Below are 19146 nucleotides of genomic sequence, written 5' to 3' on the forward strand. Positions count from 1 at the left end.
ACTTTGGGAAGGATTGCAAGTTTCAGCCCAGCCTGAGAAACTTAATGAAACCCTGTCTCAAAATAAGGACTGGGGACTTTAACTCAGTGTGAAGGTTCTGGGTTCAGTCTCCAACCCCCCCCCACAAAGTTACATCCAGTTCTCACTGCAGAAGTGGATTTAATTTACTTAGCCACAGGACCTAACTAGAATTTAAGAGTATGCAGGTGATGTAGTAATTGTCTTCTCAAATAAGACACAGATCCTTATAGGGAAGTCCTTGCCTTGCCTTCCTACCTCCAGGCCTTCTTAAGTAATGATACCTAAATGTAAGTCTTATAAAGTCAGTTCAGTATGATGCTAGTAATGCACTCATCCAAGAGAAATACAAGAAACAGAACTTTTTCAGTGGGTACTCTGTGGGAGTCAAAGAAACCATTCTGATGCTTCAAAAGAATAGGTTAGGATGGCTGAAACTCATCCACGGTATGCAAAAATGATTTTAAAACCTATTGCCAAGTGAGGGGGAAAACCTCCCTAAAGTCCAACATAGTATGGGCGATCACAAGATCAAGGAAAGATTACAGAAAACAGGAAAGCTGTGACTTCATTAATTTCATGGAAGGCTTCAGATGAGCCACTTCCCACCACAGTAATTTGCCTTTTTCCCTCTTCTTCCACAAGCAATGGGTGGATTTAACTGATTGGGAAATGGTTGCTGGCTTTACAACAATAGAAATTAAGAGTAGCTGACAAAGAAAAGGTAAGGGTCAAAAGGTGAATTCCTCCTTCTGCAGCATATTTTCACCAACTGAACCTCACCCTGTGATTAGCAGAGCTCAACAGCTGAGTTAGAAATGAGAGAGCAGAAAAAGAAAGGAAATTTTCATGGGTGTGTCAAACAAAAATTGTGTAAAATATTTGCAAAAGGTTAAGTGACAAGGATTGAATGTTGCCTGCTCTTCTGCTGGGACCTGTTCTTTTCATTAGGAGGTGTCCCAGTCCTCTGGGAAGAACAGGTTCCTTGTTTTCACTTTGTTTTCCATAGTTACTCAGACATTTATTTCATTTAATACCTATTCTTATTTATTTTTACCCCATCCAGGTGAGGTGGGCTGCATGGTAAAGTAAGAAAGTAAAAGTCTGAGAATACAGTTTACCCTTTGCAAAATAAATAGGAAAGACTGTATGGGGCAAAATTCATTGCTTTGCTCTTGGCCAAAAATTGGTGGTGTAAAGATGGTGTTTATGTAGACAGTAAATGGCGGCACCTCTTAACCTATGCTTACTACCTGCCCTCCCAGTAGTCTTCCTGGGTCATCTGAGGAGAGATAATAGTAGCTACCAAAGCTTTGTCTGAACTGATAGTCCCAACATATGCCTCCACCTTCCCAGCACCACTTCTTTCCCCTAAGCTTTTAACCTCAGAAATGTGATTAAAAGTAACCTCAGCTTTTATGTATTTCTTCAGGAAGCCTCCAGGAGTGTCAATGAGACTCTTATAGATATTTGAACATGTTACCTTAAAGATTGGATAGATAAGGATAAAAATTTTTAACCAGGAACAGGGCAAATCCCTATAATCTCAGCTACTCAGGAGTTTGAGGAAGGAGGATCACAAGTTTGAGATCAGCTTGGGCAATTTAGTGGTACCCTGTGTAAAAAAAAAAAAAAAATGCGTGGAGATACAGCTCAGTGGTCCATGGGTTCAATCAAGGAGAGAGGAAAAATCTAAGAGCAGGTAAGTACAATCTGTGTGATATTGAACTCTAAAAAAATTACAAAACCAAAAAACAACCTTAAAACATTTTGAATGGTAACATATCAGTAAGATAAGCTACTTCTCAAGGTGATTATATTTGTTTTTTGTTTTTTGTTTTGTTTTTTTTTTTGTACCAGGGATTGAACTCAGGCCCTTGCACTTGCAAGGCAGGCCACCAAACCACTGAGCTAAATCCCCAGCCCAGGTTGTCTTATTTTAAACAAAAATACTATGATACAGAAAAGTGTCAGTCAGAAGACCAATGTGAAATGAGTATGTATAAAAGTAAGGTTTGGTATTTTAGTAGTTAACAAAAATTTCTTCTATTTTCTGCTTACAAAGGAGGATATGGCCTAGAGTTCTATGATCAAGACTTTCTGTTATCTATTACATTTTTTTTCCCCCAGTACAAGGGATCGAACTCTGGTCCTTGGGTTTGCAAGGCCGGTGACAGAGCCACTGAGCTAAATCCCCAGCCCTGTTATCTATTATTTTTACACAATCTCATCTTCAACTTATTCTTAAACGCTTTTCTCTCACCCTGCATTCTCTTACAATTTTGTATTTCTGTTCAGTCCTTTTAGGAATACCTTCCCCAGATTTACTACTCTCTTCAAATTCTGTTACCATACAACATTCAGTTCAACTCCTATTAACTAAAAAGATTTCTGATCTTATTTCAAGCAACCTTGACTTCTCAGCTCTGAATTTTTATATCAGTTATACATTTACACATCACAATCCATTATTTATTAAACAATGTCATATTATTCTGTAGTTGGTTCATGAGTTATTTTTTGCATTTCTCAAGTCTTTAGATTCCTTCATATTTTCCATAATGCCCATCCCAGTAAGCATTCAATATACTTACTGACTTGACCTCAAACCCTGAAAGTGTTACAGGCAATCATAAATGTGTCATTATAATCAGTATTTATGGATTTCTATAAGAATCCTGAGTACTAATAAACACATTGCTGCTGAATGTCTATTTTTTTCTCAGTGGATTTCATCTTTAATATGAATTTAGAAGTTGAAGCCCTGATTGTTAGGAAATGAAATCTCTAGTGTTTTCTACAACCATGGGCTAGATAGTACCAATGTCTCTACATTTAATTGAAACTATAAATGAAAGTTAGGTAGGCAGAATATAATTCCTGGAGCTGGAGTATGGCCAAGACAGTTGAGAGAACACTCCCAATTCCTGCCAAATATTCTGTTGATAACCACAACCAGTCAGAATCTCCACTGCTGTGTAGCATCTTAAACACAAGCCACTCAAGTAGTAAAGATTTACAGGAAGAATACTTACATATAGATATCCTTAAAGAACAATATTTAATTTTCTTTTTGGTTTGTGTTTGACAAACTCATGAGGTCTACAGGAAATACCCAAAGCAATACTACAATGTTTCTGGCAGGATATATTAGAATAGAGTCTGAAATGCATCCTGTTTTGCTGCCTTGAAATAATTATCTCTAGCCAGGTACCTTTTTTAAAAATGCCAACATTTTTATAAAAGGACTTTGCTCTTCTTTGGGAAATGTTGAGAATGCTATAGTGTGCATATGTATATATCTCAAGCACACTGAGGAGTCAAAAATTAATTGTCTCTCACCCACTCTCCATAAGATTATTTCTCTGAGTGCCTTAAGGTTATATTAGGCTACTTTGACTACATGTATGCCCCCAAAATCTTTTTATTAGTACTAGAGATCAAACTCAGGACCTTGCACTTGCGAGGCAGGTGGCTGAACCCCTGATTCTAAATCCCTGGCCCTCCCCAAAATCTTAAATTGTATACATTAATCATATAAGTGAGGATAATTGTAAAATTTGAATTTGACTTTTGATATGTTATGTCCCTCAGTTCCATGTCTTTAGGTTCAAAGAGAAACAATTAAAATAAATGTAAACCTATCACATGTTGAATTTATATAAATTCATAGTTAAAAGTTATATATTAGGCTGTTATAGTACTTGAAATAAAAGATACAAAAAGTTTGTGCCTTCCAATTAGGATCCTAAAAATGTCACTCTAGGTCTTCAATAGTTTCAGGGTAATAAAAGTTCTTGACTCTCCTTTTGACCACATATCACTAATTCTTGTAATGCTGCTTAATAGTAAGAAGGTAAAAAATCTAATGAGTACCTACTATAGTATGATTTCAAATTCACTTTAGACTACATTTAATTAAATTGATGAGTAGATTCTCACTTTCCTTACTTCCAAAGAGGTAGCAATAAAATACAACATAACCAAATTCACTATTATGCAGTTCTTACTTGTTAAGTTCTAAGATGCTCACATGCTCAGGTGTCCTTAATATTAAATGCTTTGGTACTGATAATTAAGACATCTCAAAACCTACAGCCTCAGATTTCCTTACTTCAGACCAGTCCAAAGCCACCCACTGAGGTGGACATGACTGGTTGTTGCAGGGCTCTTTTTCAATAGGTCGGTGCGTTAAACAACCATTGTAGTCCAGTGTTTCCTCCTCGGAAGGTCCAATTTTCCTGATGCAGAGCACTGCCCTTGTGCGCATCCCACCATCACAAGTCTTGCTGCACTCCAGCCAATCCCCAATGAACCACCTGCAGTAGGAAACAGAAGATTCAGAAAAGCATTTCTTCAGTGTATCCAGAGATCTGCAGCTCAGTGAGAGCATTTAAATGAATGGACTACATTCTTTTCCTGGAAAAGATGACACTTCAAATTGGTTGGTTGACAGAATCAATGGAAAATGGAAGAGCTGATAAGGAAGAAACAGTTCAGTTAGTAAGTTGCCTTCTGAAGTGCAGTACATGGGCTTTAGAGAAAGCAGAACCTAGATCTTTTTTTTTTTTTTCAGAACCTAATCTTAAACAGTAATGCACTATGGGATTTTTTTAGACTTCTTACTTTTCTCCTTTTTTATTAATTTGTAAAGTAAGGATAACAGATATTTCATGGGATTTCCATGAAGATTAAATAATACATTTAAATTTTCCAGTGTGTGCTGGTACATGCTTATCACTGGGAGAAGGGAGTTCTGACTTTTGACATTTGCCAGTTTTGTAGTGTGAATTCCTCTTTACAACCACTTTCAAGCTACAAATTTGACATACTGAATAGGAACAAGAGAAGACATGCTAATCCTAGGGTCCCACACACAAGTACTGGCTAGCTTTCACAAACCTTTGAACGTTGCACATGGTGAACAAGAAAGTATAACTATTATTATTACTTGAGGCTTATTTTCCCATAATTGAGAATTGTATGCTAAAATCATCCAAAAGGAGCTGAAGATTTGTTTTCTATTTTCTCAAAATGAACTAGTTTGAAGGCAGTATGCCTTTCTAGTCCTTAAAGGGGCACAGAAGGCCCAGGTATCCATACTGAGGATATGTGTCTTAAAACACCTTCAGAAAAGTAGAACCCTAAGCTAGCACCATGAAAAGATAAGAGATTCCTTGTTTTGACCCCTTGCTCCCTAAATAAGCTTCTATACAGCTAATGCGGGAAGAAACTCAAATGTTTTAAAATGAATACATCTCAAATTTGTAGGCATACCACTCATTTTCCTTGAAATCATTAATGAATTCTCATATTCACATAATTTTGGGGGGTTTTGGTAACACTTTTGCAGGACTCACTTTCCTGGAAGCAGAAAAAAAAAGTGCAATAGATGTGAAAATGATCCAACTCAGGCCAATGAGAATTCTGCTTTAGAAATTTTATATCTCAACTGGAGTAAAGGGGGCTCTTTCCTGTTTGCTCACAAAGGTGTACAAGGACCTAAGTCTAGTTTTTGGTGGCCATGACCACTCTCAAGTAGATTTAGCTGATGTGAAGGAATGCAGAAAAGCTAGAAAGTCCTGAGAGTTTCTGAGTCACTGGTTCTAGCAATTCCTCTTGTTAGGTCTACCCTTTACTTATACTTCTCTCAGCTTTGTTACATAAACTTTAAGTATAGAAGTTAGCTCAAGCTGAAATTTTATTATTTGCAACCACAGTTTTAGCTGATATACGATTGTATTTAGCTTAATACATATTGCTGAATGCCTGCTCTGTTCAAGGCATTGTGCTTTGTTTCATAGAAGAAAGCAACATCATGAGAACACATCCTCCAACATCATGAGAAAAGCAAGGGTGGGACAATAATTCAATCCCTTATCAATTGGTATTTATACAAATTTTTACCTTTAAATATTGTTCAATAAGAACTGTAAGTCACAAGATATTTTCTTCAATCCATGATTACAAGTCATGCAACAATAATCAATGAACATGTTTATGCTCTCAGGCAGGCGAGTAGCCAGAGAAAAGAACATGAAAAGCTTAAGAACAAATTCCTCACTAGCTCCATGAGAATAGCTCTACTACACTAGTTTTGTATATAGAATGTAATAACTTAGTGAGGTCAGATTACCACTTTCCTAAATTTGAGTCTGCATTTAACCAAAAAGGCCACAATAACCTTTATTCATTATTTTTATATTATTATTATTTACAGAGGAAAATCACCATTAGAAATATCATGGTTAGTTTTTAAAATTCAAAATATTTTTTGTCAAAATCTAAAAATGTTTAACCTAAAACCTATTTAAGGAGTGATCATTTAATCCTGGATTTAAAAAATCTGACACTGACATTTTTTTTCTGTTAAGGAATTTTCCAAAGGAGATTTAAAATGATTCTCATATTGCTTCTTTTTTGTTTTCCACTGATGAACATGATCCCAAGTTGTTAGTACCATTTTTGGTAAGGAAAAAAATGTGTACTGAGAATAATACTTGCATGCTGGCCATAGTGAAACTCTGATTCAATTTGCAACAGTGATTTCATCACTAAGGTTGGAGAATAAAACAGAAATGTGTACAAGTCAGCCACAAAAAGCTCAGTCATTCCACCTCCAGTCATGATCTCATTAGGCCTCAGAATGTATGAGGGATGGAGACCTTCAAATTAAACACAGGTGCTCAGAGTTAACGGCAGTGATTCAGGAGGTGTCGCTGTTCTTTGGAGTACGGGGTCAGGCCACCTCTGTCTTTTTATTCTTTGCCCCTTCTTTTATTGCCAATCATCTCTCCTCAGAAACTTAGCCTAGATATATCACTCTACCCTTTACTTTAAAAATATATGTAAGTAAGAATATTTATCATTTTCCTAACTTCCTTTCTGACTTTATTTTTAGGCTTCACCTTCAGCCCATCTTGCATCCTTATTGTGTATCACATTATCCCTTCCCGTGTCTCTCTGAAAGATTAAACTTCACCCCACTTTTACGATTTTACCATTACATCTGCTTGTCTCAGTCTCTGTATTACCTGTATAGTTAAGACATATTGTTCCTTTCATCTTCCTTCTCCACTTACTTGACCCTGAATTCTCCCTAGTTTTCTATCTTTTGTTTATTTGTTTTCTTCTCTTTTAAACACAGTGGTAAACATATAAGCACATTCTCCCTGGGAATGTCAATGGCTAGATCTATAGCCTGAACAATCCTAGGACTGTATGTATGTATGTATGTAAGTGTGTATGTATTTTTCTGAGGTCTTTCCAACATTCAGAGATTACATAGTCTTCATCCTCAAAAGTGCCTTCAAATCCATTGGATGCTAATAATTAGCAGGACTCATGTGCATCAAAAATAAGAGTGACTTGCTGAAACCTGTATAATCTTATCTGCATTCTCAGTCTCTGATGATACTAACAACAATATCACTACATTAATCTGAAGGAGGAAATATGAAAGACATTATACAAAATATTTTTCTAATGTTATTTCTGCTTTGCAATTTAAAGGAAAATGGCAGAATATATAAAATTAAATTGATATTAAATACTCAGATTAAGAGAGAGGGGTGGAGAGTAGAGGGCAAGGGGGAAAGAAATAAAGAGGGAGGGGGAAATAGGGAAGACAGAGCGGGCAAGAGAATGAATGCTGGACTGATAGAACACAAAGACATATGGAGAGAGGACTGATTTCCCAGTCTTAGTTCTAGGTTACAAATCTAATCATCAACTCTTTTTATAAATATGACAGAGCAAAAATTTTTAAAATTTTTCAGAATTTGGCAATAACATCTTTAATCAATGAGAGATTCAATTATATAACCTATTGTCTACTTACAAAGTTATTAGAACTTGCCTAGGTGCTAAAATATTCTTTAGACAGATTTTCAAATCAAAAAGTTGGTAAATGAGAAATTCTTTATCCCCCAGCTAATTAGAAAGTGAAACTAATACTGAGCAGAATACTCTACATCCTAAATATTCTACAGACATTTTCCTAAAATTAAAAAATCAATAGTCATATAGTGTTTACTACTTTGACTATCACAAATTTACAAACCACAAAATCATACAGGAATAATATTTAGTATTTAAGGATTCTTCACAATAAGTCATTATGTAGAAATATTCTTGCTATTAAAACAGCATTTTAGGGCTGGGGATTTAGCTCAGTGGTTCCACCGCCTGCTTTGCAAGCACAAGCGCCCAAGTTCGATTCCCAGTATCAAAAAAACAAAAAACAAGACAAAAAAAAAAGCATGGTAAAAACTGAACTGTTAGTTTTTGTCTTTGGATTCCAACTCAGCACTGCTTCCTTTTCGTAAAGAGGTGACACAAGATAGTATCAGTCATACCCTTTAATATCAACTCCTTTCTTTTTTTCTAATCATTTAAGCCTATGCCATGGCTTCATTACTTACCTCACCGCCTTCACTACTATACTCTTCCTTACTAAAAAGTGCTGTGTGAGCACGCTGATTTTTCCTAGGAAGAACTGTGTTGGCCCTTCACAGTGTTCCAAATCAACACTGCTATTTTATTTCTGCCTATGCTCCTTTTGTATCATTTTCTTTATGCAGTGACATAGCTCAGTGTTCTCTGTTTTTCCATACTCTACTTACAAGTGCTCTTAAATAACTAAAGACATTTTCAATATTTCATTATTTGAAAAAATATTTTCTGATTTTTAAAAACTTTAAGTTTTAAATTATTGATACTGGGAAAACAACACTTGAAAATATAGATTCCTTCCTCAAGTCAGGCAAATATATTTCAGATAAATTAAAGTTTACATTAAAATACAAGGAATTTTGAAAGCACAATGTCAGAGTGGGTGAAATCTTCTAAATACTATACCAATGAAAGAAATAAGTTTTATAGTTTTCCTAAATTTTTAAAAAATTTTACCAGTAAAAATAAATCCAAACACTATAAATAATATGAAAGACATATGACAAACTGGGAAAAATATTTGGAACACAAATAAACTATTTAATATGGTTAAAATACACATTGAGTTGATAAGAATAAATAACAAAATGAATACTTCCATAGAAAAATGGGACAGACCATGAAGAGAAAAAGAAGTAGTACAAATGGCTACTGAACATAATTTTTAAATGTTCAGTCCCATCAACAATCTAAGAAACACAAAAACAATCACATATCAGGTTTTTAAACCCATATAATAAACAAGACAATCTTAAACTAGTAACAGTTGTTCAATTCAAGGAAACAGCAATCTTGCACACTTGTTTGTGGGAATATATCTTCATCCAATCTTTCTAGAGGACACTTTGACAATATGTCTCAATGAGTAATGTGTACCCATTTGAGCCAGAAATTCAATTCCCATTTATTTAGCATAAGGGCATAACTATGGAGAGCAGAGTTTTAGTGGTAAAAACAGTTGGTGCTGTGGTATCACAGGAGCTCAAAAGCTAATACAGAGTCAAATTTGCACAACAGTGAAGAACTAGTTTAAATAAGCAATGACATATCTACTAAATGCTGTCCAAGATATGTTCAAAATATGTTAAGAGATGACCATATGACTAAAGTATCTTAGGTAGTACACCATTTTGTTACATATAGATGCCTATGTATACATAGGAAAAAAGACTGAAAATACATGAAAACATTAACAAGCACTATAAATGCTTTTTCTTCTTTTAGTTTATGTGCCTATCACATCATCAACTGAAAAAAAACAAGATGTTTCACACTCAATCTTACTAAAGTATAGTAGTCTTTCTATAATTTTTAATCCATTTTATACCAATGTGTACTGGGAATCTTATTACATATGACAACTGTTCTAAAGAATCATGATTTCCTCTTTCACAGCATGAATTCAAATGAATAAAGAAGAAAATGAAAACTAATTTTAAAATGGACTAGTAATAGTTAAAATATATACTTTAGATATTTTTTAAAAAGAAAACTGATATCAGACTAAATTTTTCTATTTTGGTGTATAGCCTCTATTCTTCTCTTTTGAATTCCATTGCCTCACATCCAAACTTAAATAAGTAATTTCATTTCAGACAGACTTATAAGAGGGAAGGTATGAGGAAACAATTTTAATCATGTATATTAATATCATGATTAATCTGAAATCATTAAAGAACTCTAATGTAATAATCAAACCTACAATGTATGGGAGAGAATGATCAATGGTTGAAATTTCTGAGAACATTTAAGTATGCAAACTTAAATAAAACTTAGACCAAAATTAAATAGGTTTAAGCAGTTCCATTCAGATACCTTACATGGCTGATTAAATGCCAAACATGATACTTAAAAATCTATATTTTAAAGGAATTAACTTGATGAGTTGACATTCATAATTACATGAAGCATACAGAGGTTATTGAAAAAAATTGAAGGAACAAAATTAGCCTATGGATTTTGAGCATCACTTTGTTTTCTGCATGTTTTCAGTTTTATCTTGAGATAAACATAACTGGTGGGGAAAAAAAGCACTTGTTTCGTGACATACATGATAGGTCACATTTCCATATTTCTCATGTTTGCATTTTAAGGAATTAGTTACATGGTGATCATATTTTTAAAAGAATAGGCATAAACTTACAAAATCTTAAAATAAAAATGTCTACCACTCTAGGTACTTTATGTCCGTACTCGGTAGCTACTACTATAAATCTTTTCAAGAGACTAGTAGATTCAATTGTTCAGGCAGATACTGACTTAGGATAATATAAATTCATAAGTCATTACTGTTTGGGAACAAATATTAAGAGATATATCTTGCTTTAAGATATGAGGAACCTGGATATTTTATCAAGTGTTAAGTCTCAGGTTTTTGTGACTCCAATATGATCATTTTTAGAAGGGGGTTGCTTCATTATAAAACTCTCCTCTACAATTCTAAAGAGTTTAGGACATGTAAATTCATTTGCTTACTTTTCTTTTCCTTATCAATTTCATATTGGGAAAATTATGTGACCAAAGGGTTAATGTTTAATCTGATTTCTCAAATATGACATTCACACAGTGTTAGGAAAAATACATGTAGAGATCAATATTATGATCAAATTAGCCCCCTAATCTATTTTTACATAATTATTGCCTTTTATTCAATCAAGAAATCTTTCTGTTCTCACAGATTAGAAAATGTGGCTCACTGCCAGCAGGTCTCATTTTAAAGTCATCATAAAGATGGCTTTCCTATGCTTTCCTTTATAGTGAGTTGTAGCTGCTAAATTAATCATTACAGATTGAAGTATACCTGTGTATCTGTGCCCAACACTCAGAAGACCAGATGCCCTCTAACAATGGAATTTCATTTAAACACCATTATTTTATATATCATTTAAAAAGGGGGGAAATACCAATTAAGGTAACACCATCAGCTGTAAAATGAATCTACATTCAAAATGTTAAAATATGAAAAGACGAGTGTGCCTTAAAGTTGATGAAATATATTTTCCCTCACTATACTAGGACCAAATTTATTGACGTTCTTTCTTTAAAGGAGTCAATAACTGAAACCTATGGATGAATAGGAATCCTTATCTAGTAAAAATCCATCAAAATTCTACCATCTATGGTAGTTTCTCCTTTTCTTTCCATCTAATTCATTTGTGTAACATGAATATGTTTCTAAATATGAACACATCATGTTTTTCCTGGGTACCTGAAGAAAATAATTCTCATTTCTCTCTCTTACTTACTCGGGGGGGCAGGGCTCAGTATTGCAGGTTCTTTGATTTTCAGGTGGTTTACTGTCAGGATCACAATAACTGTTCTGGACAATGGAGTTGTCATCCAACCTTTTACAGACCACCTCCTGTCTCTGGACACCTTGAAAAAAGGAGAACATTCATTGAAGAGTAGTTTACCTTCCAATAAATTATGTGTGCATAGCTTTCCTCTGTGGGAATCAACCTCACTGGATCGCTGATGACTTATCTGTTCCAGAAACAGTGGACTGCTTCTCTAAAAAGGAGAGAAGTCCTGGTCGTTATGTTTAAATTTTAGTCAAAATTATTGCCTTTATATTTAGAAATTAACAGTTTTCAAGTTCAGAAAAGAAACCACAAGTAATGTTAGTATTCCCATTTATATATTCATCTTTGTGCTTTCCTTAAAAATAAAAAATAAAATTTAAATTTCCTAAAACATCAGAAAAAAATTATTAATATACATCTCAGTGCAAAACAATGGCTCTATATTTAATTAAAAATAAAGCACTAGGGACCAATTTGCTTTTTGACATTTTGTAGAACAAACCCCATCAAATTTAGTCTTTGTTAGGCTAAATTTTCATTTGTTTCCTCCATTTACATATGTGTCTTTCCAAAAGCCCATGTAGTTTAGCACTTAGAGATTGCAGTTGATCCCTTTTTGGACTATGACCTGCTAGTCTATTTGTCATAACAGTGTTGGATACCTACTGATACCATTATCAAAGAGACACATGCTTTGTTCAAAAATTGATCTATAAAATAGTTACCTTGCTCTTAAAATATTAATCTAGGTGACCTAAAAATATTCTCATTAGGAAATTCTAAATGTTTGTAAACACTTATTTGTAAAGATCATTTTCTCTTTAGCGTGAAGGAATTAAAAGAAGCAAAAACAGGTATATCAAGACATTGAAGAGGAGCAAACCAAACTATAAGACGATGTTTAATATTTCAAACCATATAAGGTTTCTCCTGAAAAGGGAAAGAAAAGCATAAACCAAGCTGTCCACCCAATCACAAACACCATTCCTTTAACAGGCAAGCTAAATTTCCCAGGAAGAATTGTAAAAATTGTGTTAACAGTATCTAGAAAATCACAGCTTCTCCTTTAGCCAATCCTTCAGGGTTTTTTTTTTTTTTTCTTCAGTTGTTTAAAGTAATAGAGCCCTAAAAAAAAAAAGTTTGATCACAAATTAGAAAAATCCATGTTAAAAAGGTTCATTTGATGAAGGAAACAGTCACCTAAAGAACTAGACATCAAATGTTTCCTTCAAGGACCCTTAAGATTCAGTCACAGGAAATTTCACCCATAGGAGTTCGTCAGTTGGCATGTTATACAACTTTCAGTCCTTTGAATTTAAAGACTGACAAGCTCATGAGATTTAGATCTGATAGTTTTCATGACAGTGGCATTCTTATAGCTTGCACCAACTTAAGGCTTCTACTTTCAGCAACAAAATTTTAGGTTTTCCTAAATTAGGAGTCTAAAACATAGCCAAACAGTTTACTGGCAAAATATTTTAAACTATTGTATTGTACTCATTCCCTCCCAACCCCTAGAATAGGCCAAACAATTCAGTTTATGCGATGACAACAGTTTGGAATTTTTTAACTATTAAACTTTAGATTTTTGAGGGAAAAATGATTCACATCAGGCATAGCTGTAATCTATCCACAGATGTTCCATGATATTCATCAGATTACCTCCCTGTTGTGTCATTCAGTGGGCAGATAACTCAATCCATGTGGTCCACCTAGACAAATACTTCTACTATTAGTCATAGTATTCAACTACCAACTACAGCAGTGGCTCAGATTATCCATCCATTCTGGTTCAATATGTTGCTTAAATCAGGAAATTCATTCAAATGTGATTATACTTAAAAAAGCAATGATGGTGTTTAATAGAATATCTTGATTGTTTCTCAGAAAAGCATATACATTTTTAACTCCACAAAATGGATCTGATGTTTTGTTTCAGTGGCAGAAGAATTAAGCCAGTTTTTACAGTTAAGATAAATTCTATTTTCTTTACATTCACTCTACAAATGTTGAGTAATTTTACATAAAATAGCCTTCAATTTAAAGCAGAGTGCTTGTGATTTGAATCACAGATGAGACATTAGTAAAGATAATTAACAGAGATTTATATTTCAAGAAAAGTCTAACCATGTATTAAAAAAAAAACAAAACAGGGTTTCACAATGTATATAGATCAGGTTGTCCTTGAACTCAGTATGTAGCCCAGGATGGCCTCAAACTTGCAGTGATCCCCCAGCCTCAGCCTCCCAAATCCTGGGATTACAAGCATGCACCACCATGCCCAGCTCCATGTATGTGTTCTGAAAAAACTTTCTACATAACATTTATTCTTAAAAATATGAAAAACTAGAAGGAACAAAATAAAAATTATTCATAGTCTCATAGCTTAGACCTTTATTTTTTATTATTATTTTGCTATTTGGTGAGATATAGCAGTTGGTTTAATTACATACATATATAAATTGCCAGATTAATATGGTTCACGGGTCATTCACTCATTCATTCATTCAACAGATAATAGTTAATAAATGCAAATACTTCTTATAAGATATTGGACTAAGTGCTAAGAATAAATTGACTTAATTTTGGTTAGGGTTTATTAAAATCTAGGAATTAAGAATATTTCTGATTATATATACCAGTTTCGTAATTTTTGAATGATTTTTTTTTCTGAAGGAAAAATTAAAGTCCTTAAAGAGCGAAAGTTGCTCTATATTTTATGAAGATGCATTTTCCTTGTAGTCATATTTTATTAATTTTCTTCAAAACTGTCATATTAGATAGTGTGGTATTTCACACTCAAGAATTGCTGTACCCGTAATCTATTCCAGATTTTCCTACAACATTCTACTATTTTCCTCTAACAACATACAAATCCCCTTACAACTTTTACTCCCACAAATGGCAGGTTTACAGATTTTTTTTTTCTGCTTTGATTTTAAGTCAGTAACAACAGGATAACTGTGTAAACCAGTGCACCTAAATGTATAAATTTTTAAAATATACTTTTGAATTGAGACAAATACAACTTTTAATTTTTTAAAGTAGAAAATATAGATCAAATGGAAATAATTTATGTCAACAAGAGAAAAAGAATTTGGAATCTTTTTATATGATCAAGTCTTTTACACATAGCTTCTTTTAAAATAGTCTGTAAAACATTGCTAAATTGATTTTAAACTCTGTTGGGAATAATTACATCAGTTACACAAAACCACTATGCTTCCAAATTTAAAGATTTAATAGTTTGTAAGCCCCCCCTCATGATCAGCTAGTATACATCTAACCAAATCCAAAATTCTAGTGTTCATATGTTTTAGAGATAGAAAGATGTCTTGCAGAATTTAATTAGCCAAATTTAAAACTGCATTACTTATATTTTATTCTGAAAGACTTAAAGTTACTGACATACAAACTTTATGCCTATTTTTAATTTCATCCTTCACCTATGTTTTAAAAAGTGATTTCACATTACAAAAGTTAAGTAAACACTCAAATTTTGCCAATACTTTAAATCCTCTAAAAGATGAATACTTGTTCATTCCTTTAATTTGTGTAACTTTTGACTTTTTTTATATCAGAGAATCAAATATGATGGTATGAGGGTTCCTAACATAGAAATATAATCCCTGGGCTAAGGCTGTAGCTCAGTGGCCGTGTGCTTGTCTATCATATGCAAGACCCTAGGATTTGTCTTACCACAGCATCCAAAGTAGCTAGCAACCGAGACAACATTATATAACCACAGTATACAAAGCATATGACCAGAAGCATTAATTTAATCTAAATGTTAGTGCAGATAGCATCCAAAGAGCAATACATGCCAGGAAAAAACATGACTCTCTTCTCTGCCTTACACTGCTGGAATCTGGCTCTTGTGCTGTGTAATAGTTGGCCAGACACAACGATTGCAGGGCAGAGCAAAGCTCATCTGCCTTGGATCTAACAGCTGACATCCAGGTACCAATCAACTCTATCCATACGGCTTCCTTATTCTGAATAGTCTGCTGGTAGTTTTTGTCTTTCTCTTCTCTGTCTTTCCAGTGTCTTCCTTTCTGACCTAAACAAAGCAGATGTCCTGAAGAAACAGGATGGCAAAAGGCAAATTTTGCTCTAAAAATATTGTATTTTTCTACAATATAGAATGGGTATATTTGAAATCACACTATGGCTAGAAAGAATCTCTACTACTTATTAAGTGTTTTTTTTTTCCCCTCATTGAATTTATAGGTACATTTTAGGTATACAGTACAGTTACATTAATTGTTGGGATCTTGTACCTTTTAATGACAGGTCTTGGTTCTCATTTTTTCCCCTTGTTCCTGCCCTCCCGTCCCCATTTACAAACACTTTATTTCCATTTTTTCATTTTACTTATTAAATATTAACAATAATCTCTTCTGTGAAAAGTATCTATCTATCTGTCATGTAAAAGAAACCATGCAATATTTAAGTTTGTGTGTCTGACTTACTTCAGTTAAAAGTATGTTCTCAATTTGCACCCATTTTCCTATGAATGCCTCAAGTTTATCTTTCTTTATGACAGAGTAGCACTCCACTGTATTTAAATGTCAGATTTTCTTTATCCATTCATCAGTTGATGGACATATATAGCTATTATAAATTGTGCTCTATAAACATGGGATGCATGTATGTAAGAGAGAGTTTTTTATCGATATTCTGAGTAGTATCGGGGCCATTTTTTAAAGACCACAATATACAGTATACTAACTACTGTTATTCTCTAATTATTTTTTATGAAATTTTATTTTTTCACAAAAGTAAGAATAGCATTTTTCATATTTTCTTTATTAAGACCTACTTGTATTAGCTTAAAATAAAAAGTATCTAGGGCTGGGATTTAGCTCAGTGGTGCCACTACCTGCCTTGCAAGGACAAGGTCCTGAGTTCGATCCCAGGTACCAAAAAAAAAAAAAAAAAAAAAAAAAAAGGCATCTAACTTACTTCTAATTCATTCAGTTCGTACTATATCTAAGGCATGATTTTTCATTACCATAAACAAGAAATAAGACAATCTTGACCTCAATGAGATTATATCAGTACAGGAGTAGGGAGCTTAGGAAAATATAATTATATTACATGAGGGAAGGTAGCTTACCTCATAAAATATTGCATTTTCAGTGTGATGTTTTTAGTGTTACTGCCTTGCCATTTTGTTATATTGCTGTGTGATTTCTCTTTCCTTGATTCTCACTGATCTAAGAACTCTTTTCATAGCCAGATTACTATGTCATTCTCCATCACTTTACCTTGTTCTCACTTTTTTCCTCACTCTAACTTCTGCCGTGGTTAGTTACTTCTTTTTGAGTTCTCGTCAGGTAAATGATCTAAGGCAAATTTTCATTCTGCTTTGTAAAGTGATATAATCGAATTAGATAATTTCTAGTGTTTCTGATCCAAAATTCTATAAAAGTTGTCTCTGGAATTCAGTTTTTTTAACCTCTCTTCTGTGTCTGCTATGCCCCTTACTATGTAGAAATGCCCTAGAATAATGCCCTAGAAAACAGGCATTTGTTATTTTCTATTTGGCTTTGAAATCTTTTTCAGAGCCTTAGGTCTTACTAGTTCTTCTGACTTGTCTTAGGGGTTTGTCATGTCGAGAGGCCAAATATGAACTAGAAATAGGAAGTTTTTGAATAGCAAGTTTCCTACACTTGGTCTTAGCCAAAAGGCTGAGAAGCCATGGCAAGTTTCCTAATATAAATAATTAATCCACCTTACTAAAAAAATCATCAGTAAGAGTTTATTTGTTTCTAATATATAGTTTAATGATTTCTGATATTCATTAAAAATATTAAAAGAATAATTTTGAGAATATAAGGCTTGGAACTTCTTCCCTACAGTGTAATATATTTATTGCCTATAGAGAACATTTTATTTTAATCATATATAAATTCCCTTCTGGGAACTAAAGAATAAACATCTCAGATTCCAGTGAAAGGAAGGATAAATCATAAACAAGCTGATTAACTTTTAAGCTCTCAAATTTTGGTTTTAGCTTCTAAGTTTTTCAGTGGGTAAATATGCATCCAAATTCTGTTCATGTTAAGGAAGCATATAATCACTATAGCAAAAGAAAAGATCAAAGAAGAAGAAAACCAGTATTAGGGAGAATGTTTTGAGTTAGTAGAGATTTCTAGCCTTCAAATATAAATCTTAACATTAGAGAAAAATCCAAGCCACAAGAAACCATAAAAATTGTCAACATTATAAAAATAACCTTTTACATTTAAGACTTTTTACATTGTATTGGAAATACTATATAGGAGAACTCAAAGAATTTTTTTTAAAAACATAGATTATATAGGAATAGAAATAGTTATTATGGATAAATAAATGAATAAGCATATTAGCTTCCAGAAGTGTGATCCAGCCACAACCATGAAGAAACACGTAGAGAGTTCCTCTCTCAAAGGAACATGTTATATGAGAGTTTATAGAAATCAGGTAAAGTTGACTACAAAAGACCCAAAGACTATAGAAGCTGTGATGTTGGTAGGTACCTACTGTGATACCAGGGACAACCAATCACACAAAATGTTGAAGGACATTGTTCTTTTTCAGCAGAACCTCAAGACACATTTTTTTCAAGTTTCTAAAAAATTATTAAAAACATCCCAGGGATCTGTTTTGTGTCTAAGTGTGGATATACAGAAATAAAACATAAAAGGACCCTCATAGCTTCAAACAATAGTTTATTGTGCAACCTCACACCAAAAATACCTTTTATGGGCAATTTTTCTTAACTAAGTAAGTAACTATATTTTTTAAAAAGGAAATAAATGGCTATGGGTAACATGCTATTTTCTTTTTTTAAACTAAAATATCCGTTTTGATAGTGACTTCTAAGTCAAAGATAAATTTAGCTTTAAAATTCAGTTTTGTTTTTTTTGTATACCTAAAATGTACCAATGAACTCAATGAGGAAAAAAATTCAGTCCTTTTAAATATCTTTCACAAAATTTCAATCAAATCTATTTGGAAATTAAATTTTTTTTTTTTTTTGCTCTATCTGCTCCAGATGGGACTCCTCTGCTTTTACTTCCTGTTACAGTGAACAGTGTATGTGTCCTTTATAAGCTGCCATACAAGTGCCAGTCATTATTCTTGTTATTATGTCTATAAAAGTCAAGTCTCAAAATTCTTACTTCTTTCAAGTCTATTCTGTTGCCTCACCAAATAATGTGAATTGACCTGTTAGTGCTGTTAAGTATGTTAGGCAAACATTTTAGAATTGGCAAAGAAATTAAAGGGATATTTGTGAAAATGTAAGGAATTTGCTTCTGTTTTATCTGGTTATTTAAGAGCCATTTTCTTTATCGAGTGCTTAATACTGGCTTAAAAATTACAT

The 19146-nt window shown here is 33.3% G+C and overlaps 1 protein-coding gene across 1 annotated transcript in view; it reads right to left on the reverse strand.

Annotated features, from left to right (window-relative positions):
- Positions 1-19146, reverse strand: part of Adamts6 (ADAM metallopeptidase with thrombospondin type 1 motif 6) — a 173730-nt gene that overhangs the window by 25353 nt on the left and 129231 nt on the right. Inside the window, exons 14-15 of the mRNA XM_033761118.1 lie at positions 11718-11847; positions 4133-4337 (exon numbers count right to left, since the gene is read on the reverse strand). Coding sequence (XP_033617009.1) covers positions 4133-4337; positions 11718-11847 — 335 coding nt within the window. The remainder of the gene's footprint in view (positions 1-4132; positions 4338-11717; positions 11848-19146) is intronic.

Source organism: Fukomys damarensis, unplaced genomic scaffold, assembly GCF_012274545.1.
Source record: "Fukomys damarensis isolate Sample0158 unplaced genomic scaffold, DMR_v1.0_HiC HiC_scaffold_1, whole genome shotgun sequence".
Lineage (NCBI taxonomy): Eukaryota > Metazoa > Chordata > Mammalia > Rodentia > Bathyergidae > Fukomys > Fukomys damarensis.